A 23,554-nucleotide genomic window follows, 5' to 3' on the forward strand; every position below is an offset into this window, starting at 1 on the left:
CAATACGAGAGCGACACAAAACAACTTCATCCCTCCTGTTGGTTCTATAGGAGTTTGGCCAGTCTCCTATGAGATGTTTAATGTGATGAAGTTTATTTGTGTCTGCAAGATCCCAAGACCGTTGCCAGCGGTCATATATAAAAGAATTTATAGAAAATTTAAAATAATTGAAAGGTATTAAAAATTGAGATATGGGAAGATCTAAAGCAGACTTGGCGCTAAAGACCCCTACGCGCAAGCGAATTATGGAAATAAAATTGAACCATATGTTAGTCCCGAAATGACCCAGTTTAACCGACGTCAGCATGTTTACACATTATTCATACATTTTCCAAAATAGTACCTTGACAACAACATTTTTTCTTTTTTTTAATGTTAGTTTTCCCTTGTTTATTACATTTCCTATAACTACTTGTGCCATCATCAATTCACTAGCTTTAGAATTTCAGAAAGCATTTTTCGGGTAGTATAATCTGCTACGAGCATTTCGGGACTTACATATTGTCCGTAGTATTATACCAGTGTTGACCAAGAAGATTTCGCGGGTTTTGTTTCAGTTGGTGTCCCATTGTCAGTTGTGCAGGATGGGGGAACTAGTTCGGATTACGCGAAAAAACAAGGACTTCGGTTTGTCGTCTGATCCGAAAAAACTAGACCAACTCTCCTTGTCGGACCCATAGGACTACCCCGCCCCCAGAAGTGTACACGTACGCATGCCACGTGTACACATTGACGTACACGTAAAATATCCCTTCGCAGTTGGAATTCGATAGAAGAGTAGGCCGTAGCGCCGCTGTCCGAACAAAAGTTTCTTCATAGTGAGCTGTATGACGTATGCCTGTCTACATAAGCCCAGTGTGAGCAGAACGGTAGGACGTTAAACCCCATTTCATTTCATGTCATTTTTATGTGCGCATAGAAATCAAATTAGGAGAAGTGGTACCTGATGTTCTAAAATAGAGTAAGCACATACCCTGCCTCATGTACCACATCCACCAACTACTGATAGTTCACCCGAGCAATTATCTGAACACAGGTAATTTAAAAATGATAGTTTTATTTTACAAAAATACATTTTTAAATTGTCATCCCATTATACAAAAATCTATACTGGAAACACCAATATATACACAGGCAATTTAAAATAAACTAGAAATCTCAAACAACTTTTTAAAAATAATATATTCGATAGTTTTATTTTACAAAAATACATTTTTAAATTGTCATCCCACTATACAAAAATCTATACCGGAAACACCAATATATAGACAACAAGCAAATCGAACTAAAGGCAAATTAAATGATAATAATACAAGAATTAAATTAGTGAAAGAATTTAATTAAAATATTAAAATAGATTAGATATCTGCTGACAATGATAAAAATATATATCACAAACAGAATTCACAGTTTCACAAAAAAAAAACATATTGATATCGTTCAATAAAAAACTAATGTTTTGGACACTGTTTGTTTGTACTGTTACACAGCACGGAATATAGAACTAGATTTTTTGTAGTCGCCTGGGACAGTTTCAAGTTTTCATATTAAATAAGCAACCATGTGTGTCTCTTGCGTTGTGTTGGTGCATTCTTTTTGCTAAACAGAATGGCTGGTATTGAAATTCGCTTCCTCTTAACAGCAGGACTCCGAGAGTATTGTACCTTTGATTGTCTTAAAATTTCCTTAAAAATGCCAACAATGTTGATATTATCTTTGACTCGATTGAAAACACAAAACTCGGAAAAAATTGTCCGACTTTTTGTTTCAAACTGAAAAGTCGGAAAATATTTTCGAAGTTTTCTATTCAAACAAAAAAGTCGGACAATTTTTTCCGACCTTTCCGAGTTTTGTGTTTTCAATCGAGTCAAATCATAAAACTCGGAAAGAGAAAAAGTTGGAAAATTATCAAAAATATTATTTTTTTTAAATTGGCGAAAGTAGTTGTAGTAATACATCTATTTAATAAGTTGGACATAATCTGTAACTTTTCAGTTATATTTTAACCAAAATAATGCAATATGGCAGTTATAATCGAATATCCGAGTTTTCCGAGTTTTGTACTTTGGCCTATACGAAAACGGAAAACTCGGAAAGTGGTCAAAAGGTATCAAAATAAAATATTTTTCATTGGATATGTTGTGTACTCGTAACCCAGGTCCATGGCATGCTTGGCCTTGCGGGATTGTTCTCCCATGTTAGCTAGGTAACTGGTAGTAACTGGATTGGCCTCAGGGGTGGTTCTCCCATGCTAGTTAGATAACTAGTAACCCAGGTCCTCGACTATCTTGGCCTTGATAGGAGGAGGGGGGGGGGTAATCTTACGCATAGTCTCGAACTGGCGTAGTTTAGAACTTAAGCTTGCGCTTAACAAGGATCGGGTTTGGAGGACATATTGTTTATAAGGCATTAAGTGATAGGAAAACATTGAAATAACACAAACACAGCTTTCTAGATAAAAATTACTAGCAACTTTAATAGTGCGCCGTTTGGAGGATAAATTTTAGGAATGTTCTTGAAATGTATATTTGAATTTAATAAGATAAACAGGTTGTATAATATTTTTAATAGTATTATTAAATTAATTACATACTTTACATTGTGTCATTGATAAATTCTTCTTTTATTTTAGTTAATAATTCTGGTTTAGCGAATATATCTAAGACAGTCATCGCAAGGACTCGGGCTTGTCTTAAAGTAAACATCTGAGCAACTGATGAACCTGTAATAAATAACAAATTCTCATGTAACAAACCGCCGTTAACAATGCCGGCGAGAGAGGCGGTGCGCCCTCTCTCAATTCTCTTCCAGATCCGATGAACTTAAAGAAGAATTAAAATACACGTTCTGTCTCCATTCTAAGTTTGCGCAGAAAAGTCAATTTAACGTATCCTATTCGCAAAATGAAAGAATTATCCGGTTTTCGAGTATTAAACTCCATTTCTCCACGTTCCTTTATTACGTGTTTCGACCGAATGTCCGAAACGCGTATTGTTTCTGTAAGTGATTTTATTATTAAGCTTTCATATTACATATGAAAGCTTATTGTTTCTGTTAAGATTATTATTGTTATTTTTTTTTTGTGTTTTGTCCACAAATCGGATTTCTCAGAATCTAACCATAGGATCGTTCTGAAACTTTTACCTATCCCCCCAAAAATGGGTGGTGGCTGTTGATTAAATATATTTTCAAAACGTTTTACGAATCCGAAATCACCGAATTTTACGAAGGAATGCATTTGACCTACAATGCTGTAACTTTGTGACTATTTGACCTATTTTACTAATTCTTTTTTCTTTGAGTATCTTGAAACATTTACTTCAAATCTGCAATTTCGAATTTTGGAATTTCGAAAATTCGTCGCTGTCATTTCGAACCGGAAGTTATTACCAATTTGACAACTTCTTTAATAGTTGTGCGATTTTCGTGAAATTTAGAATGTTAGTAGATCTTGCCAATGCGACTTCAATGATGTCCTTGGAAATTTTCTAAATTATCTCCCCTTGGTGAAATTAAGGATCAAAGTTTTCAAAAAAAACGTCGAAATATAGGTTAGAATGACCTAAAAAAAAAATTCGATACTAGACAAGTAATTACTGATTCGTACACAAAATATGGAGTTTGTCGATCGAACCGGAAGTGCCACCATCTTTAAACGTGAAAAATCAAAAAGGCTTTTTTGCTATTTTACTTACAGACTCGGGCGTCATATTTTCGGAATCCTGGAAGGAATACCTAAAAATCTATCGGATCAGAATTTTGATTTCGGTCACGTGATGGTCACCATTTTGAATTGAAAATGAAAAATAGAAGCAATTTGAAGGGCCGGGACTTTGGAACACAAGAACTCTCCTTCTAATTAAGCTAGAATGTTCAAACTTGGTGTAGGCGTTCACTAGGTCAATGTCATGATTGAATTCAAAGATGAGCATTTTTTGCCTAGGGTAAGCAGAGATAAGCAAGCTGATTTGTTGATTCTTTAGGGCACGATGACATTGGTTATAATGAATGGAGGGCGATGAAACTCTTGTCAATCGAGAGGCTAATAGCTGGCCTGTTGTGTGAAATCATTGTATCATTTTTTATTCGAATTTCTCCTTTGATGTTTTCCGTGCCGACAAGGTTGTTTTCGAGTTTAGCTGGATTTGACTTCGTGCATGCGCTACGCTGGAACCAAAGGTACCATGAGTACTAAATTCCGGCGAGCAACTTTTCACGTTGGTACCTAGGTACCCTGAAAATTTCAAGGTGATACCTGCATTCGTTCAAGTCGTTTGTTCTTGTCACCTGCCTTTCGTCGTTTTTTTTCTAAGTCAATTTACGGCTTCCATGAGGGGAAAAAAGTGGAATTTCGCCGTGACACCGGCACCGATTGTCCGAAAACCATGAAATTTGGACACAATACGTCCATTACCACCCCGGACTCTGTGCCTTACCCCCATTTTGATCCCATTAAAAAAAAAGAGTTTTAGCAAAAAAACGATTTTCGGAATTTAATATTGGTTTTAACCCTGTACCCAGACAAGATATAGATATTATTATAATCCCTATGAAATATTTTAATTATTTACTGCTATAATATGAATTATCACTTATTCCCCGTTAAATAAATATCGGTCACCGGGTGCAGCTGTACAACTTCAAGGACCCTGGCTTCAAGTCAATTTACGGCTTCCATGAGGGGAAAAAAGTGGAATTTCGCCGTGACACCGGCACCGATTGTCCGAAAACCATGAAATTTGGACACAATACGCCCATTACCACCCCGGACTCTGTGCCTTACTCCCATTTTGATCCGATTAAAAAAAAAAAAGTTTTAGCAAAAAAACGATTTTCGGAATTTAATATTGGTTTTAATTAATTTTGAAATTGCAAATGCAAAGAGATTTTATCGCCTCTTCCGTATGTGATAGGTACTGGTACTATACACATTATCCTTAAAAGACAATTTTTTAAAATGACCGTAACGATGTATCGACACTAGAAACCGAAATCGCCTATTTTGACCTTTTTTGACTGCTGAGGCATCATTCCGGTGGTCCAAATCTCTGGAATTTCTAGCGGTTGGCTGCGCCGCGATGATATTTATCACATACTAAATTGAGAAAAATCCTCAGATATCAAGAACAATAAAAATTCGATAAAATACGGCAATTTTTTAAGCAAAAAACCTTTGATTGTTGGGGGCGGGTTTTGAATTTATTTTGAACGTTCTCGGAATCCAACACTCTTCTATTTTTAATATGTGATAGCTAGAATCCCAAGGTACATTCTGTGCATATTTGAAGGCAATCGGAGCACAGGAACGTTGCCTGGGCAGAGCAAATCAAAGGCTTCTTCGTCTTATGACCTTAAACACTGCGTATAAATTTAAAGTCAATCGGATATTAACAGCAAAAGGGGGGCGACGACAATATACGACCACATTTCAATGTGGGCCTATAAAAAGTAAATCATTGCCAATAGAAAAGACCCACCTTTCCCCCAACAACAACCATGTAATGCACTAGCTATAATGGGATTTTTCTGGAACACAGCGAAATGGGTCTTTTAAAATGTTCACAAGTGTATCACAAGGAGGGTTTGCTTCTTCTCTATGGGACACCCGATACCACTTCTCAACGAGGAATTCAGTCACACAGCCAACACCATTTTGTATGTTTGTGTAATCTTTATTCAGTATAAATCAAGTAATACAAATAAAAAAATACTTGGATTGATGAAAACATAATTTTTGAGAGTTATTCATACATGTAGCATAATTGTTCTTATTTAAAAAATGTACATGATTACATGTTTGTCATAAACAACATTAAATAAACAATCATGTTTCTTCACGATAACAGTAACAGTATAACAATTGTATGAAATATATTTTCCTTTATTTTTTTTTATTTTTAGAAAGGCCACTTCCTTGGTTTAAAATATATCATAAATTGTAGTTATCTAACATATACTTCCATGTATGTTTATCTAACAGATTACCACGTCGCCTTATCTAACAGAGAGTAAATGGTATACAATATCAAATTATAATCTACCAGCATTACTTGTTTCAGTAATTTAATCGTGTGTTATTCTTGTATTTAAGTGAGAAGAGTGAATAAACTATCATGGGTTGAAACAAATATATTGGAGTAGAAATAAACATTGTATATTGGTTTGTAAATAAATAATTGGTACAGATAATGCAATGTCATACAACATACTTTTTGGATTCGGTACAAATACAACCTTTTTATCATCAATGAAAATAATGTGATTTCAAAGTAACGATGAATAAAAAAACATTGCTTATATAAAGTACATGTAATTGGGTTCATTTAATTCACTTTGTATCTATAATATACATGTAGTATTAAACAATAAATATATTGATTAATGCCAATTCTATACAAATCTCATAGTTGTATTCATGTTTTCTTTACCATAACAAGAAACAGTACAACAGATTTAGTAACAATATATTCCTTTCTACATCCGTCAGAGTGGTTGATGATTCATAGATTCTAATAACCCCTTTTGAAGTTTATATGAAAGCTTTGATATCTGCTATGCAGATCTAGTTGTTATTGTTTCTGTAAGTGTTTTTATTTATGTTTTTGTAAGTGTTTTTATTATTTTTTTTCTTGGTGGGGGGGGGGGGGTAGTCAGTTTTGCAAGCCAAAACTGTAAATGGTGCAAATATTCTGCCAGCGTAGATGTGGTTGGCCACAATGGATCTATTTATTAAATATAAATATTGTCATTTTTGACGACCAGGAAGTGTTTTACGGATGGGACAAAAATAGTATCAGATTGTCCATATCTTGATTTTTTTTCTCAACGTTTCTTCTTCAGGTTTTCATTTTTGGATTCTTTGTACGAATCCCATATGGGCTGTGACTGACGGTTTTTCGAAATTCGGAAGTTCGATCATTAATATTAGAACCAAAGATTTGCAAAAGTTTTCTTTATCATTTTTTCGACATTCAAGATGGCACATCTCCATCAGTGTTTGAGGTATCAAGTTGAAACTTGGTATGAATAAGGAACATATCGATGCCTTCAAAATTGCATATCAAAAAAAATTGTGATAGCTTCCGGAAATTACCGAGGCCTTCCGTTTTTTCCCGAACATGAATAGTCCTCTCCATTTTAAAAACAGACATAAAAAATGACATATGGTGGTGTTAGCCCCAGATATTATCTTTCATTTTCAAAGACCTTGTCCTATAATATTTTCAACCGCTTGGCCGCCATATTGGATTTTACAAAAAACATTCAAATCGATATTCAGCCGCCATTTTAATTCCGATTTTCGAAAATTGTTTTTTTGTATTGAACCTACTCTTAATTCCACCAATCCTGTTCGGTCAGGAAGTATAAATTCCGGTTTGATTAAGGTTTCAAAATGACAGGGGTTTCCCCTTTATTAGGTATTGTATGTTACTATAGTCAATAATTTATGGTGTAACTTGAATGTTGATGTGACAAGGCGTGTCTTCTGTGGGTATTTTACTGTCCGGGCAAAATCCTCCGATCTAGCTTTACTCACTAGATCACCAGGATTTCACCTTGTCAGTGGTTCGGATTGTAAGTAAAATTAAGGTCTCGTGTAGAACAATTAACAGTTGAAATTCAAAATAATACTAGGCTGTAGGGTCGCTGTCCTGGCAAACTTTTGACCAAAGAAAACCGCATGTCCGATTTTTGAAGAGAATTAGGACGTTAAACCCCATTTCATTTCATTTATATACATTATGCAATAGCTAAATCTGCATAATGCAGGTATTTCTTTAGCCCGGAAATGTTATATAAACTATTAATTAGATATTTGTGAACATGACAGGAACATAATCAACCCTACATGCAATATGATGCTTCCGAATTTCATTAGATTTTAATCCGATCTGACGTTCAGCATCCATGGATGATTACCCGCAAAAATAGACAATCGAGATTTCGTTTAATATCGTTGCAACGTTAACAATGACAATCGAAGTTACAGTGTTATTAAAATTAGTATTTCTCCACTTAGCATGAAGCAATTTGACTGACATTTTCAGCATATTCCCATAATATCATCTAATCTTGCATAATGTATCTTTAATAGCTACATTAATTCATTAGAACAGTTGGTGCAGGAAAGAGAATTTACTAACAAAGGTAACCAAGATAACCTACCCGCTTCCACTTGAAAGTCCTTCGTGTGTGTTGCAGCGATTCCTCCGATACAGAACAATGGTTGAATACCCGGAACAACATGAGTCACATTTCCCATATCAGTTGATCCTGTTGGTTCTTCTGACTTAGTTGAAAGAACAATCCCCATCTCGGCAGCGTTCTGTTCAAATATTTCTGATATGATGTTATTACTTATTAAACTTGAGTAACCTCTTTCGCCGAAACGAACGTCTACCTGTAGAGATATAAACTACTTGTTATATAATTAGGTTATTAACCTGGCCGTCACCGTCAATTAAAGTGGGAGTAATTCTGTGTAACCCAGTCAGACGAGAGAGAGAATGGGGAGAGGCTAACATATGGTTCAATTTTATTTAAGAATTCTTTTGCTCGCACGGAGTCTTTAGCGGTGGTAGGAAACCGGGGGATTCGGAGAAAACCCACGAGGTTGAACAGGCGAGAAATGGAGTTTAACGTCCATTGAACACAACCTAGGTCATTTCGTTACTAACATATGGTTCAGTTTTGTATAATGATTATTTTGCTCGCACAGTCTTTAGCTGTGGGAGAGAATATGAGGATTTGGAGGAAACGCACTAGGCTGGACTGGCGACCTCACTCTTTGTTATGTGTAGGCGGGAAACTCAAACCACATCACTTGACTTAATGACAGACCTTATGATCTAACGCACATCATTCTGCGACACACATCCTCCCACCCCAATACATGGATTCAATCCTACTGTGCTAATTTTCCCACTATCCTAGTAAGACTCGATATTCTTGGATTACAAAGTTTGAGGCCCACATCCACAAATACGCCCAGAAACTTTCAAATCATTGCTTTAAAAGTAAGACCTGTATAAAGAATGATAAATGCCGCCTATAATTGCCCTATATTGTAATTATTTTTTACTTAAGTTACAAAATGGATAATAAGGGATTAAGAATAATAATAGAATATTACTAGTATTTACACATGACGTTTTGACAAGATTTCAATAGTCGTTATCAAGCATACACAATTTGCATATGTGCAGAGACAGTTGATAATAAGGTACCCAGAAAACACCATGGGCTATATACCTGCTACATTCGTGAATAAGTATTTAGATAATTAAAATAGGAGTAAGGTTAATAAACAAAGATACACATCGCATACAGCATACTAATCACAGACGTCAGAGAGAGCACCGTATTTGCGTTTACAACTAAAAACCTGATTCATTTTCAATATTTTTGATTTGTAGACGCCAGAGTCATCAAATATGCAAAGGTCAAGGGCCATTGAACGGCTAGTTCACCAGATAGTAGTAGGTAAAAAGTCGAAAAACCGAAAGTAAACGACGTCGAAATTCATAATCGGCACCCTAAGAATTGTTGCCACCTGGACTAGGTTTAAAACAACAAAAAAAAGTTTTCGAAAATCAGAATAAAAATGGCGGCAGAATATCGATTTGAAGGCTTTTTGTAAATCCAATATGGCGACCACACGGTTGGAAATGTTATCGAACAGGGTTTCTGAAAATGAAAGACAATATCTGGGGATCACTATATTATGTCATTTTAGTTATTTTTAAGGTAGAGAGAATTATTTACGCTGGGGAAAAATCGGAAGGCCTCGGAAATGTCCGGTAGTTTCCGGAAGCATTCACAATTCTTTTTAATATGGCATTTTGAAGGCATCGATGTGTTCCTTATTCCTATCAAGTTTCAACTTGACACCTCAAATAGTAACGGAGAAACGCTGTCTTGAATGTTGAAAAAATGATGATGAAAACTTTTGGAAATCTTGGATGCTAAAACTAATCGAGCGAATGGCCGAAATCCTCAAGACCGTTAAGTAAGCACAGGTCAAGTATGGGTTTAAGCACATTGTAACTGGTAAACTGAGACTACAATGCTCTCTAACGTCATAAAACAATTTTGTTATGCGAATTACGTCATAAATTGATCGGTTGCTTCCCAGCAAATGGTCGATTTACATGTAGATGCATGTGACATGACCCCTATACACAATGTCATATAAAATGTGCCACAAAAAACGCAAGCACATGCAAACAGACTGTATAATTTTGAAAGCCCCTGATCTTAAAGTAGCCCGTGTATTTGTGTTGTTTACTAATTGGTAAATAAATAAAATGGTTTCACAGGAGAAGCGAAATTTTCTTTAGCATTCTTCTCGAAAATGTGTTTCTAAAAGATTTTCTCTGTCTTTCAATTGTCCCTTTGGTAGGAAATGCCGCCAAATAACTCTACGGTTAGCCATCTTGTTTGACGCAACAACATGCTTAAGGTTGGTAAGCCAGCCGTATACCTTGCTTTGGACTTATGCTTAGATTGACAATGTTTAAAAACGAAGTAGTGGTTAAGTTTTTTCTTGGAACACATAATAACGTGCTTTTACTTAAAATCTAAGCACAAGGACGTTCTTAGCAATTTTCTGGGAACACAAAATAAGATATGTTTACTTAAATGCAAAGTCTAATTAAAATCTATGCAAAAAATGTGCTTACGAATTTTCTAGGAATCGGGCCCTGTATTGTTCTATTGTCAGATTATACCAGGAAGACTATGTAAATTAATGAAAGGTTAAGTTTTATTGTAGCCAGATGACATAATTGCTCAAAAAACGTTTATTTAATCTCATTTTTCCTGTTTTGGCTATTGTCGAACTATAACGGGAAGACTATGTAAATTAAATTAATGAAAGTTTTATTATAGTCAGATTACATAATTGGTCTATGAACGTTTATCTAATCTCATGGAGTAGATAGTAATTGGACTACAGTGGATGTTAACAACTGGCATTCGGATCCATTTACTTGATTTGATATTAATGTCTGTGTAGTTTGTTTTGTCCACGGGTTTGTCTTTCGCATGTAGTAGGGCCCCTCTACTTACTGCTATAATATAAGGAGATCATAAAGTCTCGTACGCTTGCAAACACCACAGAGAGAGAGAGAGAGAGGGGGGGGGGTTAACGTCTACTCGACACAAACTAGGTCATTTCAGGTCTAGCATATGGTTCAATTTTATTTCAATAATTCACTTGCGCGTAGGGTTCTTTAGCAGTGGGTTTGGAACCGGAGGACCAAGAGAAACCCCACAGGGTTGGACAGGCGACCCTATTCCTTGTCACGTACAACCGGGGAATCCAAATCTTAAATTTATTGTTATTTCTTAATGAAAGCTTACGCTAATAACATAACATAAATCAGAGAAGTTTTAGGAGCCAATGTTATTATATCTTGGGGAAAAAGTCAGTAAAATAGATAGACATTATCCAAAGTGTGGCACTTTGGCATTTCCAATGTATCAGTGAAAAGGTATATGGGGATGATATTTCCAATGTGGGCATAGGAACATTGGCTATTTGGTGGATTAGTTCCAAAGTTGTTAAATACGTTTAAACTTCGACAATAATTTACATTCGGATTAGTCGTTTGAGTAGGCCCTTACATGGCTATGCTCTGTTTATTCATCTTTTTAAAATATAAATATTCCCTACTGAAAACTAAACTTGACACGGCGAATGTGCATGCTACAATGGTTTGTCTCGAAGTGATTTCTGGCTAGTCACGCGGTGCAATAACACTCGGCACAATAAACTATGGGTATGAAAATAACCATGGCATTTGAAATTCACTACAGATCTATTACAGCCGTAAAAAATCTATTGTTCACGATTCTGAATAGCAGTAATATTTGTAATATTTAGTTTTTTGGGTTATTACGGCAGCTTTAGAAATTAAGTCAGTTTTATTTTTTAAATTTAACTATAACGTTAGGAGCGACATCTTTTGGTTTAATAGTACATATAATATATCTGAAACACTCGGGTTAGGCAAGAACATGATACTAGAAGTAGTTTCATTTTATTTTTGCAAGGTTCTTAAAACAATTGTTGAGTTGCCTAACGTGCGTGTTTCTAAATTCAATTTCTTGTTCAAGCTTTCTGTTATGTTTAGTAAAAAAAGTATTCTTGATCATCCCGGCCTGTCAATTCAAAACAAGGGCACGTAACCTATTCTTTACTCAAAAGTGCCCGGATGTTATGGCCGACACTCGTAACCATTTTTTAGTCTAATAATTATTGTTGGATAAATGGCCATATCTTATTTAGAACATCATAACTGTTTATTTAGTGACTTTGAATGTGCAAAACTGATTTTAGGCATGGTATATATATATATAAATATTGTGGTACAATTGTCGAGATATTTGGAGATATTTATTTATGGTAAGGCACCCCAGACAGTTTATGTTATCCAAAATAGCATAAAACTACGAAATACAAGCGAATTAGATCACCGATACGCATATTTCCATTAAAGTATGTGAGGAAATGTAAGTTCAGGGCCAACCCAATGATAAGAGTTCGAAAGGAGTAATCTGCAATTAACTCATTGCTGTAACCAAAGACGCTATTATCAATGTTATGTTAACAGCTTGTTCAAATTATCAACAGTTTTCGTTTCCGTAGCGTAATTCTTTATATTTGTATGTCAGCTGTTGAAAAACATGACTGAACAGGTGCAATCAATTTTAACTTAAATCTATTAAAATTCAATTTTAAGTTACAATCGATCTTCGTGAAACGCATAAGATTTAAAATTTCATTTTGATTTTAGTTAAAATCTTTTTTTCTGATTTAGTAATTGAAACGGCCCTGGGCTATAGCTTAGTTATTACGTTGTGCTATATGCATCTGTCTGCATCTGTAACATGTCTTTGTCGTTACTGACAAAAACGCGCTCTTGTGGGTGATTATCATACTAAACTTAAGTTGTCTGTGCACAACTAACTCCGCTTGAGAACAGACGCTAAGCTAGTTGAACGATAGTTTAATTTCTATATATAATCTTCAAAAAAAGTAGGGGATATTGAAATGCAAATACCTATGCAGGTTGTGATATGATAAATAGTCATGGACACTTGACATGCTTTGAGAGTATGCTCACAGATGAAGAACCACTGAGGTGCACATGCGACACGCAATAGTGCCTTGCACGTGGGAGGGGTTCATTGTCAAATTTGACACTTCAAGGAAGAGTTTACGAAAACTGAAGCGTGCTGGTTTATTTATCCATGTTTGCTTTCCTATCGGTTCTTCCATAAGATTTACTGTTTAGCGTATTTTTGCTTTATCGTGTTACGTTTAATTTGAACGGGAGACGTGTTCGTCGACGTCAACGGACAATACTACAAGAATTGGTAGTGGCACGGCACCAGGAGTGGGTCAGATTGCCCCAAATCGTGATTGGACGGTTGATTAGGAGCATACCACGACGAATTGATGAATGTCTGAGGATTGTTGGAACAATTACTAGTTTAGCATCTTATAATACGTTTATTCTTCTTCTAACATATTATATACAAACCTTACTGTTTAGCGTATTTTTGCTTTATCGTGTTACGTTTAATTTGAACGGGAGACGTGTTCGTCGACGTCAACGGACAATACTACAAGAATTGGTAGTGGCACGGCACCAGGAGTGGGTCAGATTGCCCCAAATCGTGATTGGAGGGTTGATTAGGAGCATACCACGACGAATTGATGAATGTCTGAGGATTGTTGGAACAATTACTAGTTTAGCATCTTATAATACGTTTATTCTTCTTCTAACATATTATATACAAACCTTACGACTCCGTAATTAGCATGTGTTGAGGGAGCCATGGCCCTAGCTTGACTAGGCACGAGTGTGCCAACTCCCAACTAACTTATATTACATGGCCGTTGTCCGCTCTTAACTCCAAACCTGCGTGGAGTTAATTTCTAGACGCCCTCGCCTAGCCTCCGCTCTCGTGTCCTGACTGTCGATTCGTTTGTTATCTGGGTTTATAAATCCTTCCAAACAAAGGATCTTATTAGGCATCTGGCTAATGTATCATATATCATATCAGGTTTAACATTCGATACATGCTAATCAGACAAAGAAAGTTTAAATAAAACATGCCAACAACAAGTTACGATTACATAATCACATAAGAAAGGCTACCAAGAACTCCAGGGGTCGGAAAGGTTGATATATGTTGATATTAAAATCACTTTCATGTGTCAAAGTGGCAGAAAGAGTCTATAACATCTGTGATTATGTGACACATAACAAGAGTGTACTAATTTATAGATATGGTGGCAATTCAGGGAAGAGATTAGGTCTCTGTGCAGAAGGGGTGATTATTAGGCCCCCGATTCCCTGGTTATCCGCTCCTTGATGACCTAGCGTATAAAGTCCTTTGTTCTTTTGTTGACCTACCGTACAACCCGTAGCCACAGCAGCGCTTTCAAAACATTTACTGATCTTATTTTTCAATACATCTAGTTCAGTATCAGTTGGTGCTCGACAATAATATTCTAATTCCGTTAAATCTGGTATAATGTTTGGTTTAGATCCACCTTTTGTTATGACACCTGAAATGACAAGATACTTTGTTTTGTTGCCAGACACGACCCCCTATATCATTTATCACTGAAAAGGTGGGTGGGGGTTGCAGGATGACAATTCCCAGGAACAATATCGGGATTAAACCCAAGACCCCATTAGTTACTGGGCATGCGAAATTCTCCGGGGTTTTAGGTTATACAGCAAGATTGTATTCCCTATCATTAAAGAACATATGATTGACAACATATATATACCATAAACTCTGTTAGAACTGGGAGTAGATGGTATTTCAGATAATCGTAAGATGAAATGGGAGTAGATCGGATTTCTGAGAGTCTTATCGTGAACTCTTTAGAACTGGGAGTAAATCGTATTTCAGATAATTGTACAATGAACTTTGTTACAACTTGGAGTAAATCGTGTTACAGAGTATTATCGTGAACTCTTTAGAACTGAGAGTAAATTGTATTTCAGATAATCAAATCGTACGATGAACTCTGTTTGAACTGGAAGTAAATCGTGTTACTGAGAAGCTTATCGTGAATTCTGTTAGAACTGGGAATAAATCTTATCATGAACCGGTGGTGAATCGTGTTTCAAAGAAGCTTATCATGAACTCTACTTGGGGTATATCGTATTACTGCGAGGCTTACCATGAACTCTCCATAGTGGTTTAAAGTGTTGTCTTAAACAGGATACATTCTGGTAACACAGAACAGCGGCATCTAGGGCGTTCACACCTTCCCATGGAAAACCAGCCGCATGTGAAGCTCGTCCATTATACACGACTTTACAACTAGATTAAAAAAAATAGGATATCGTTTTTGGTAACCACGGTGTTTACAATGAAAGATATCTGGTAACCACCGTGTCTACGAAGAAAGATTGGAAGACGTTATTCATAACCACAGTGTTTACGAAAAAGGATTGCCACGGAACCAGCGTGTTTACAATAAATATTACCCCGGAACCAGTGTTTGTGTAATAATGAATAAAGATTATCGTGAAACCACGAAAAACTTTTATTTAATAATCACAGGTTTGCTCGTTAATACTTTATTGATAACTGCACTATTTACGAATGAAAGCACGACATTATGTACGATTACCCAATAACACGATGTTTACGAAGAAAATTGGACGTTATTAATAATCACAGTATTAACGAATAACGATTTCTTAGTAACAGTGTTTATGAATAAAGATTACTTCGTAAATGAAATGAAATGGGGTTTAACGTCCTACTGTTCTGCTCCTAACCTGGGCTAATAAAGACAGGCATCTACCATACAGTGTGCTATGAGGGAAATTTTGCCCGGGCAGCGACGTTACGGCCTACTCTTATATCGAATTCCAACTGCCAAGGGATCTTTTACGTGCACGCCAATGTGTACACGGGACCCCGTTTTTTGTCCCATCCGAACGACTAGACAACTGTCCTTGCCAGGCCCTCCGTACTGCATCACTGCTTTTTACTCTCAATTGCATTTTGAACCCGATACCCCGCCATAAGTTTATACTCAAATGGTACATTCATTAATGATTCTGAACAAAAGAACTTAAGATTATCTTACGATAATCACATAGCAGGTTACAGAACAATTGATGTGTGAAAAATGAACACATTGTAGTAAACGCAACCAGCTGTCAGCGTATTATCTAACTTGACCACTATAGAAATGCCAGCCGCTGGGCCTTTGTTAAAGCCACAATTTCATATTTTTAAGTTATATTTTTAAAATGTATTAAAATAAAGCCTTAAAATCGGTGTTATGTATAAACAGTCCTGCCTTGATAAAGAATAATCCTATTAATCACTATTGCCAGTTGAGAAATTGGCAAAAATATCATTTTCAACTTCAAATTCAAACGTTCGAAGATAGCTATGGTGGGGAATAGAAAAACAGGGGAGGTAATTGTTTTATTATTTGGGTGTGAGAATGATAACTATGATCGAATAATAGTGAGTTGACAACCTATTGAGCTAAAGAAATAGAAATAATTATGTTTTGACTTTCTTAGAAAATATGAAATTGGAGCTTTAAATTAAACAATAGTATGGTCAATTAAAGGACATCGGAGATTGTATCACACAAGCTGTCATATGGTGATTCTAATCTTTTACCTATCACTGTCCCTCACATTATGTTACAAAAGTATCTGTCTCCCTCTTTCTCTCTCCAAATGCAAGATTTTTTCAAGTATTTGACCACTTACTGATTCACGAAGATGATAAATAAATACACATGTCCCGGGGTCCCACGGGCAGAGGTGACCTAATGTTAATCGTTGTAGGCTATGCTGTGACTTGTTTTAAAGGTTCAACACTAATTTTGTTGGAAGTACCAATACAATAAATATATGTTTAGTTTTATCGATCATTTGCATTTTTATTCCCATGAGTGGCATGGTAAGCAGGCGACCCCAGTGCACCGATTGGCTACGGACCTATAGTACTTTTGAAACGGTCCTAATTTTAACGCTCCATCCACCATAAATTGCAAAAGAAGCAATTTTGTAACAAAGATGAAATGAAATGAGGTTTAACATCTTACTGCTCTGTTCCGACTTGGCTAATAAAGACAGACATACGCCATATGAGCTACAAAAGAAATTTTGCCCGGACAGCGGCACTACAACACACGCTTATATCAAATTCCCACTGCCTCGGGATATTTTACGAGCACGCAAATATGTACACGGGCCTCGTTTTTTTTTTAAAAAACTAAACACAGATGATACTTATAGCCGGAGTTGATTCCACAATCAGTATAGCAACTTTGATTTCCGGGGCCACGGTGGCTTGGTGTGTAAATAGGTTTTAATAGGCTAATGAGTTTCGTGGTATTTAGGGGGTAATTACTGGATGAATTCACTTGGTGGACTCAGTTGCTGATTTCACTGACATATAACGATAAACATACGCGTACCTGACGTAAGACAGTAACGTTGGTCTTGATTGGTCAAATGGCGCCGGGTGTGACATCATTGCTATGTCGATATCGTCAAATACATACGCATTGATTAAATCGATTTTTCCACCACCACCTTCCTCGGCAGGTGTCCCCAGAACAGTTACCTGAAGTGTAATTGAAGTATATATTTTCAGTGAACAGGTTTTCCTGCTGATGAATTTTGGACAGACAGAGTCAGAGGGAGACAGAGAGAGAGGAGGGGGTCTATAACGCCCACTCGACACAAACTAGGTCATTTCGGGACTAACATATGGTTCAATATTATTTCAATACTTCGCTTGCGCATAGGGGTCTTTAGCAGTGGCATGAAACCGAAGGAACTGGAGAAAACCCTACTCCATGTCACAAACAACCAGGGAATCGAAACCATGCCAGTTGATTTAATGATAGACATTATGATACAGCGCGCACGCGGTAACCATTCGACCCCCCCCCCCCAAAAAAAAAAGCCTCTGGAATAAAGATAAATTTGGTCCAAAAATGAAACTAAATATCTTTAACGCATTACTTTTCTTCACCGACTGGGATAATGCAAACTGATCTACCCCATGCTTTGTACTATGAGGGGAAATTTGGTCTGTCAGCGCCTTGTCCGCCTACTTTTCGTAGAATTGCATCTTCCAAGGGTTATTTTACGTGGTGTTTCGTCCCATTCGAACGACTAGACGATGTTTGTTGCTAGTGCTTGGCCCTCCTCCGACCTATACCAACACCTGGATCGAACCCACGAACTCCACGCCAGGATTCAATCCAACGCTGTTCCCAGGTCGGAAAATCTGCATGGAATATTCTCGGTACCGTGACTCCATAAAATATGAAAGCAAATGGGTTCCCAAATAAAATAAAAATTCTGAATACACGAACCAAGTTAATCTATACAAACCTTCCCGAGTGGAACCGGCGAAGCGTCCATGGCAGCTTTAATAGCTAATCCTGTAGCAACACCAACTTCAGCTATTAGATTATGTCCACAAGCATGTCCTATTTCCGGTAAAGCATCATACTCACATATCACACAAATATTAGGTTTAGACGAATCATTATCACCATAAGTTGCTCTGAATCCCGTCTCTAGGATAAAATTTCTCTCAACTTTAAATCCCGCCTTCTCTAGAAACTTTGTTAAAACTCTGTGAGCAGAATGTTCATTGAAGTTAAGCTCTGGTACAGACCATATAGCTTGACTTAATTCATTTAATTCGTCTTTATGTTTGTCGACTGCATCAGAAGCAATGGTCTTTAGAGTATTCAAATCCATCTCATCTGATTGCCCTATTCCATAGGAAGATATCCAAATACTGTACTATACGACTTGTATTTACTATGTTACGTGCAATAAAATGAGGGAGCTTCTCGAGTTGCGACGATAATCACCGTACGTGTCCTTTAAAGAGAAGGGTAGGTGTTATTCTTTGAAAGGCGCGCTCTCTCTCTCTCCTAAAAGGGGGGTTGGATGGCCGAATGGTTAGCTGTATCATAAGGACTGTCATTGGGTCAACTGGCGTGGTTTCGATTCCCCGGTTGTACGTGACAAGGAGTAGGGTCGCCTGTCCAACCTCGTGGGTTTTCTCCGGGTCCTCCCACTGCTAAAGACCCCTACGCACAAGCGAATTATTGAAATAAAATTGAACCATATGTTAGTCCAGAAATGACCTAGTTTGTGTCGAGTGGACGTTAAACGCCATTTCTCTCTCTCTGTTGAAAGGGAAACCAGGCCGGAAAATTCCAAGGAACTTTCTCAGCCGTATTCGAACCCAAAACCTTTCGATTAGTGGGCCAGTGCCGTACTCACTTGGCAAGGGTGGCTCTCCTAAATGGTGTTTTAAATTCTATTTTTCTGTACCAACCCCGTGTTTTTTTTTCTGAATCTAATGTCTCTAATGGTTCCCTCTTTCACACACAATATATATGTCATTCAAATTTAACTCGTCTAGAACTCTATATTTGATGCGCTATCTAAATCGCAACATGTAGTAGCCATTTCGTTTACACTGGTCTAGATGACGGCATAACATAATATTTCAGGGAATTACCGGATATCGACTCGTACGATAATTGGATTTTACCAGACAGGTGCAAAGGGGGTTTTCCAATCTAAATATATCGATAACGGAATGTCCGATTTTCGTCAATTTTCTTTTATTTAGGAGTTTTACCACGATTCCTATTCATTTAAAGCAACAATTCTAGTCTCTGTTTTATATTTAAGTTTCTGTACAGTGCTATGCGGGAGATCTTTAAGGCGCTGTTAATGATATGCAAACAAACGGGATCGAATCCGAACACACACTTTAGTGTGCTACTGTGCCTTCTGGATATAAATTTGTCCACCCGGGCATCGTAAATGAAATGAGATGTGATTTAACGTCGTACTGTTCTACTCTGACTGGGTTAATGAAGACGAGCATACGCTATACAGTTCGCTAAGGTCTATCCATTTATCAGATTCCAACTGCCAAGGGATCTTTTACGTGTACGCCAATGTGTACAAGAGACTTCGGTTTTTCGTCCCATCCGAACAACTAGACAGCTGTCCTTGTCAGACCCTCCGTCCTGCGCCACCGACAAGCAGAAACCACGTCCAAAAAACCCGATGAACTTTCTCGTCCAACACTGGGGGTGAACCACGACCCCCAGGCTAGCGAGCCAGCGTCTCGCCCACTTAGCCACCGTGACGCCCAGATCCCACATAAGATAGGTAACAATGATTGGGGAAGGGAAGAGCATAGGCTATCCTAATGCAAAGGACACCATCTATTTAATATCGAGGTTTAAGAGAGAAGAGTCTTCAATGCAAAGTACAACAACTAGCTGATATCAATCAATGTGTAATTGACCGAGGAACACACATGCTCACTTTCATGTTATTCATACTTGAATAGTAGCTCTTTTTTAGAAGAGCTTAGAAACTAAGACGAGGAATAATAACAACAAAGAGAGTAGCGCTTGAGTAAGAGATGCTGGTCCAAAAAGTAGTAATACTGACATGGCATACCATACTTAGTCTGTCTGCCTAGTTAGCTCCGCTTGAGAATACACATTAAGCTAGTTGGCCGATATTTTAAGTTCTAAATCGACGATTTTAGTCGAAAACACTAAGTATACTTCGAGAAGATTTATTCTGTTTCCATTTAATAAAGTAAAGTTTATTTAGTCTGTGTGTGTATGGCTGATGTGAAGCGGAGTAGAAACTCATTACAAAACAGTATACTAAGTTTTGGAAATGGCGGCCATTTAGGACAGAGATCTATTCTCGAAGAATAAAGTAGATGGATGTCTTTGTGCAGAATGACTGACACGTGTTACGCCGCCAGCTTTCTGATTTAAAATGATTTAAACCTCCCTGTTATTTTATACAATATAAACACGGTCAAGTTTGTGACCATGATTAAGTAAAATATGTTAAATGTGTCAGATAAGAATAGATGTGATATGAATACTTTAGTATGATGACTATTGATAACAGGGAGTCGTGGTAGGTCAATGAGTGACACAATTGACTTGCTATCTAGGTGATGAAATCCTTATACGGCATTTAGTAACTGAACATAAGATATAAAACAGAAATTTATATGGAAAACAATCACTGGCATTATTTCACACTTGTTGAAACGTAGTGTTCTTGTTGAAACGTAGTGTGAAATAAACCCAATGATTGTTTTCCATATAAATTTGTGTTTTATATCTAGGTTTTGGGTTGGACGAGAAAGTTCCTCTGGATTTTCCCGGCATGGTGACCCCTTATCAGTGGTACGGGGCGGAGAGTCTGGCCAGGAGAGTATATAGTCGTTAGATTGGACCAACACCAGTGTACATATTCGCGTACACGTAAAAGATAGAGGGGCCACCCACTGGAAACAACCTAGGTCATTTCGGGACTAACATATGGGGGCTTTACCGGTGGGATATAATAGGAGAGTCGACCCTAGTCCTTGTCACGTCATTTGACTCAATAACATACCCCATAGTCTAAAACCCACCTAACCCAATCCCTTCTACCTTAATAAACCAAGAAACAAATGGCATATAATATTGAAGCAGGAACTTAGATATCTCACACTTATTGTTCTTGTTCCCGAGCGTTGTTCTCAAGATAACCTTATGCTCCGGCAATTCTAGTACAATCATTATGGAACTTGTATACTTGTTTGTTGGACAACTGCGCATCGATTTGCGGACTTCAATTTTTGATATGACGTCACTATTTCAGATGGATGCGATGACGTCGTGTTCGGTTGCTGGCCCGATCGCACTCGTTTAGGAATTGATCTGTCGCTAAAAATTAACGTACTAGATTGAAAAGATGTGTTTATTTATTTTATTTATTTAAACAATATATTATTCACAAACGAATGGGATTGAGCAAGAGGCTTGAAACCTGTATCATCAGCTCATTCCATAAATACAAAGGTAATAAAGATGAATATGTTATTAATTCACAAAATTATATGTTTAAAGAGTGAACCAACATTAGATTTAATGAACATGTATACAGAGGTTGTGTGGAAGTGTATTTTGAACTGATTTTAAAGTCTGTGACTTTGTTTGATAAAAAAAAGATGAACAGCTATATTTGGTTCCAATGATAAGTTTTCACCTCCCAGTAAAATAATGTCTAGTAATATTTTGATCATTTATAATTTTGCTAATAATTTCGAACATATGAAGTCTATATTGATTATAATATGGACAGATAAAAACAGTGATATGAATCTTCGAGCAATTAGAACAAACAGCAGAGTCGGACAAGAATTGTTCTTTTGTAGCACAGTTCGCTTCTACATTTTATATATATCTAGCCGAATACATGTATACAAGCATAATATATAACAATACTAGCTAAAACCATTTCTCCACCCTAGCCAGCCTCGCGGCTGTCTAGGAACTCAGATGGAACATCTCTGGAATCTAATGGAAGTCTGCCTGAAAGGTTCAAATAGATATCTTATATAGCACTCACGGAAATCACGCATAACAAAGCGTGTTCATGGCGATGAAGTTGTGTAATTTCTGATATGATTGGTAAAGTTAAGCCAAATGATGAAATTAGAATAATTCCACTCACGTGTAATCTGGTGGTATTTTATTGACACATGTTTTGGCTAAATAACTCTTTTTATGTGTTAACTGTCAATTACAGACTAAGTTGATTTAGTACACACTATATATAATATATATGTGAATATGTGTGAAACTATTAATTTGCCAAATATATTAATTAATGAAATATACTGCCACCATTAATTTCAAGAGCAAAAATTCCAACAATATCATTACACTTTGAGGTGATTAAAAGATCTACATGAATAACTCATCAACCTTATCATCTTAATCACCTTCTTAAATGTGGTGAAGAGAGTCAAATATTTAGTTTAGTGACTGCTGTGTGCGCGTTTACCACCAACTCATCGTCATCCCATTAAAGTAGAAATGTGATTCTTAAATGTGGTGCGGAGAGTCAACTATTTAGTTTAGTGACTGCTGTGTGCGTGTTTACCACCAACTCATCGTCATCCCATTAAAGTAGAAATGTGATTCGTCGTGCTGTTTGAATCGGTGATATGATATGACAGTACAAAACTGCGGGAACGCACCGCTGTTTTTATTAGAGGTAACCAGCTGTGTATCTTAATAACAGGCCAATTGCCTACACATGAACATAAACAGTTCATATGGGCGGCTTATCTGACGGCCCCATTTCACCCTCAAAAGAGATACACTGTTAAAAGTGAAAATGGACGTTTTTTTATTTTTGTCCTAATAATGAGTAATTGCTCCACCAATCCTCAGACATTCAGCAGTTCGTCTTGGCATGCTCCTGATCAACCGTCCAATGACGATTTGGAGCAATCTGACCTACTCCTCTTGCAGTGTCACGGCCAATTCTTGCAGTGTTGTACGTTGACGTTGACGAACACGTCTCTCGGTCAAATTAACCGTAACACACTAAAGCAAAGGTACGCTAAACAGTAAATCTTATGCAAGAACCGATAGGAAAGCAAACATGGATAGATAAACCAG

General features: G+C 36.9%; 1 protein-coding gene across 1 annotated transcript; it reads right to left on the reverse strand.

The window, feature by feature from the left end:
• Positions 1 to 1,895: 1,895 nt before the first annotated feature.
• LOC126809928 (xaa-Arg dipeptidase) lies at positions 1,896 to 18,811 on the reverse strand. Its single transcript, XM_056098424.1, has 6 exons — positions 18,417 to 18,811; positions 17,489 to 17,637; positions 15,212 to 15,354; positions 14,426 to 14,584; positions 8,167 to 8,397; positions 1,896 to 2,722 (listed from the first exon to the last, which is right to left on the reverse strand). Exons 1-6 carry the CDS (start codon positions 18,789 to 18,791, stop codon positions 2,595 to 2,597), a joined length of 1,185 nt encoding a protein of 394 aa, XP_055954399.1. The 5' UTR covers positions 18,792 to 18,811; the 3' UTR covers positions 1,896 to 2,594.
• Positions 18,812 to 23,554: the final 4,743 nt, after the last annotated feature.

This window comes from Patella vulgata, chromosome 2 (assembly GCF_932274485.2).
Source record: "Patella vulgata chromosome 2, xgPatVulg1.2, whole genome shotgun sequence".
Taxonomy (NCBI): Eukaryota; Metazoa; Mollusca; class Gastropoda; family Patellidae; genus Patella; species Patella vulgata.

What these genes read in the sequence shown, in the direction of transcription:
- LOC126809928 (XM_056098424.1), bottom strand. Translation starts at nt 18,791, where the DNA reads ATGGATTTGAATACTCTAAAGACCATTGCTTCTGATGCAGTCGACAAA. An exon ending in ACGTTACTGTCTTACGTCAG is followed by an intron (nt 15,355 to 17,488) that starts GTACGCGTATGT and finishes TTTTTAATCTAG; the next exon opens with TTGTAAAGTCGTGTATAATG. An exon ending in GGACTTTCAAGTGGAAGCGG is followed by an intron (nt 2,723 to 8,166) that starts GTAGGTTATCTT and finishes TATTTATTACAG; the next exon opens with GTTCATCAGTTGCTCAGATG.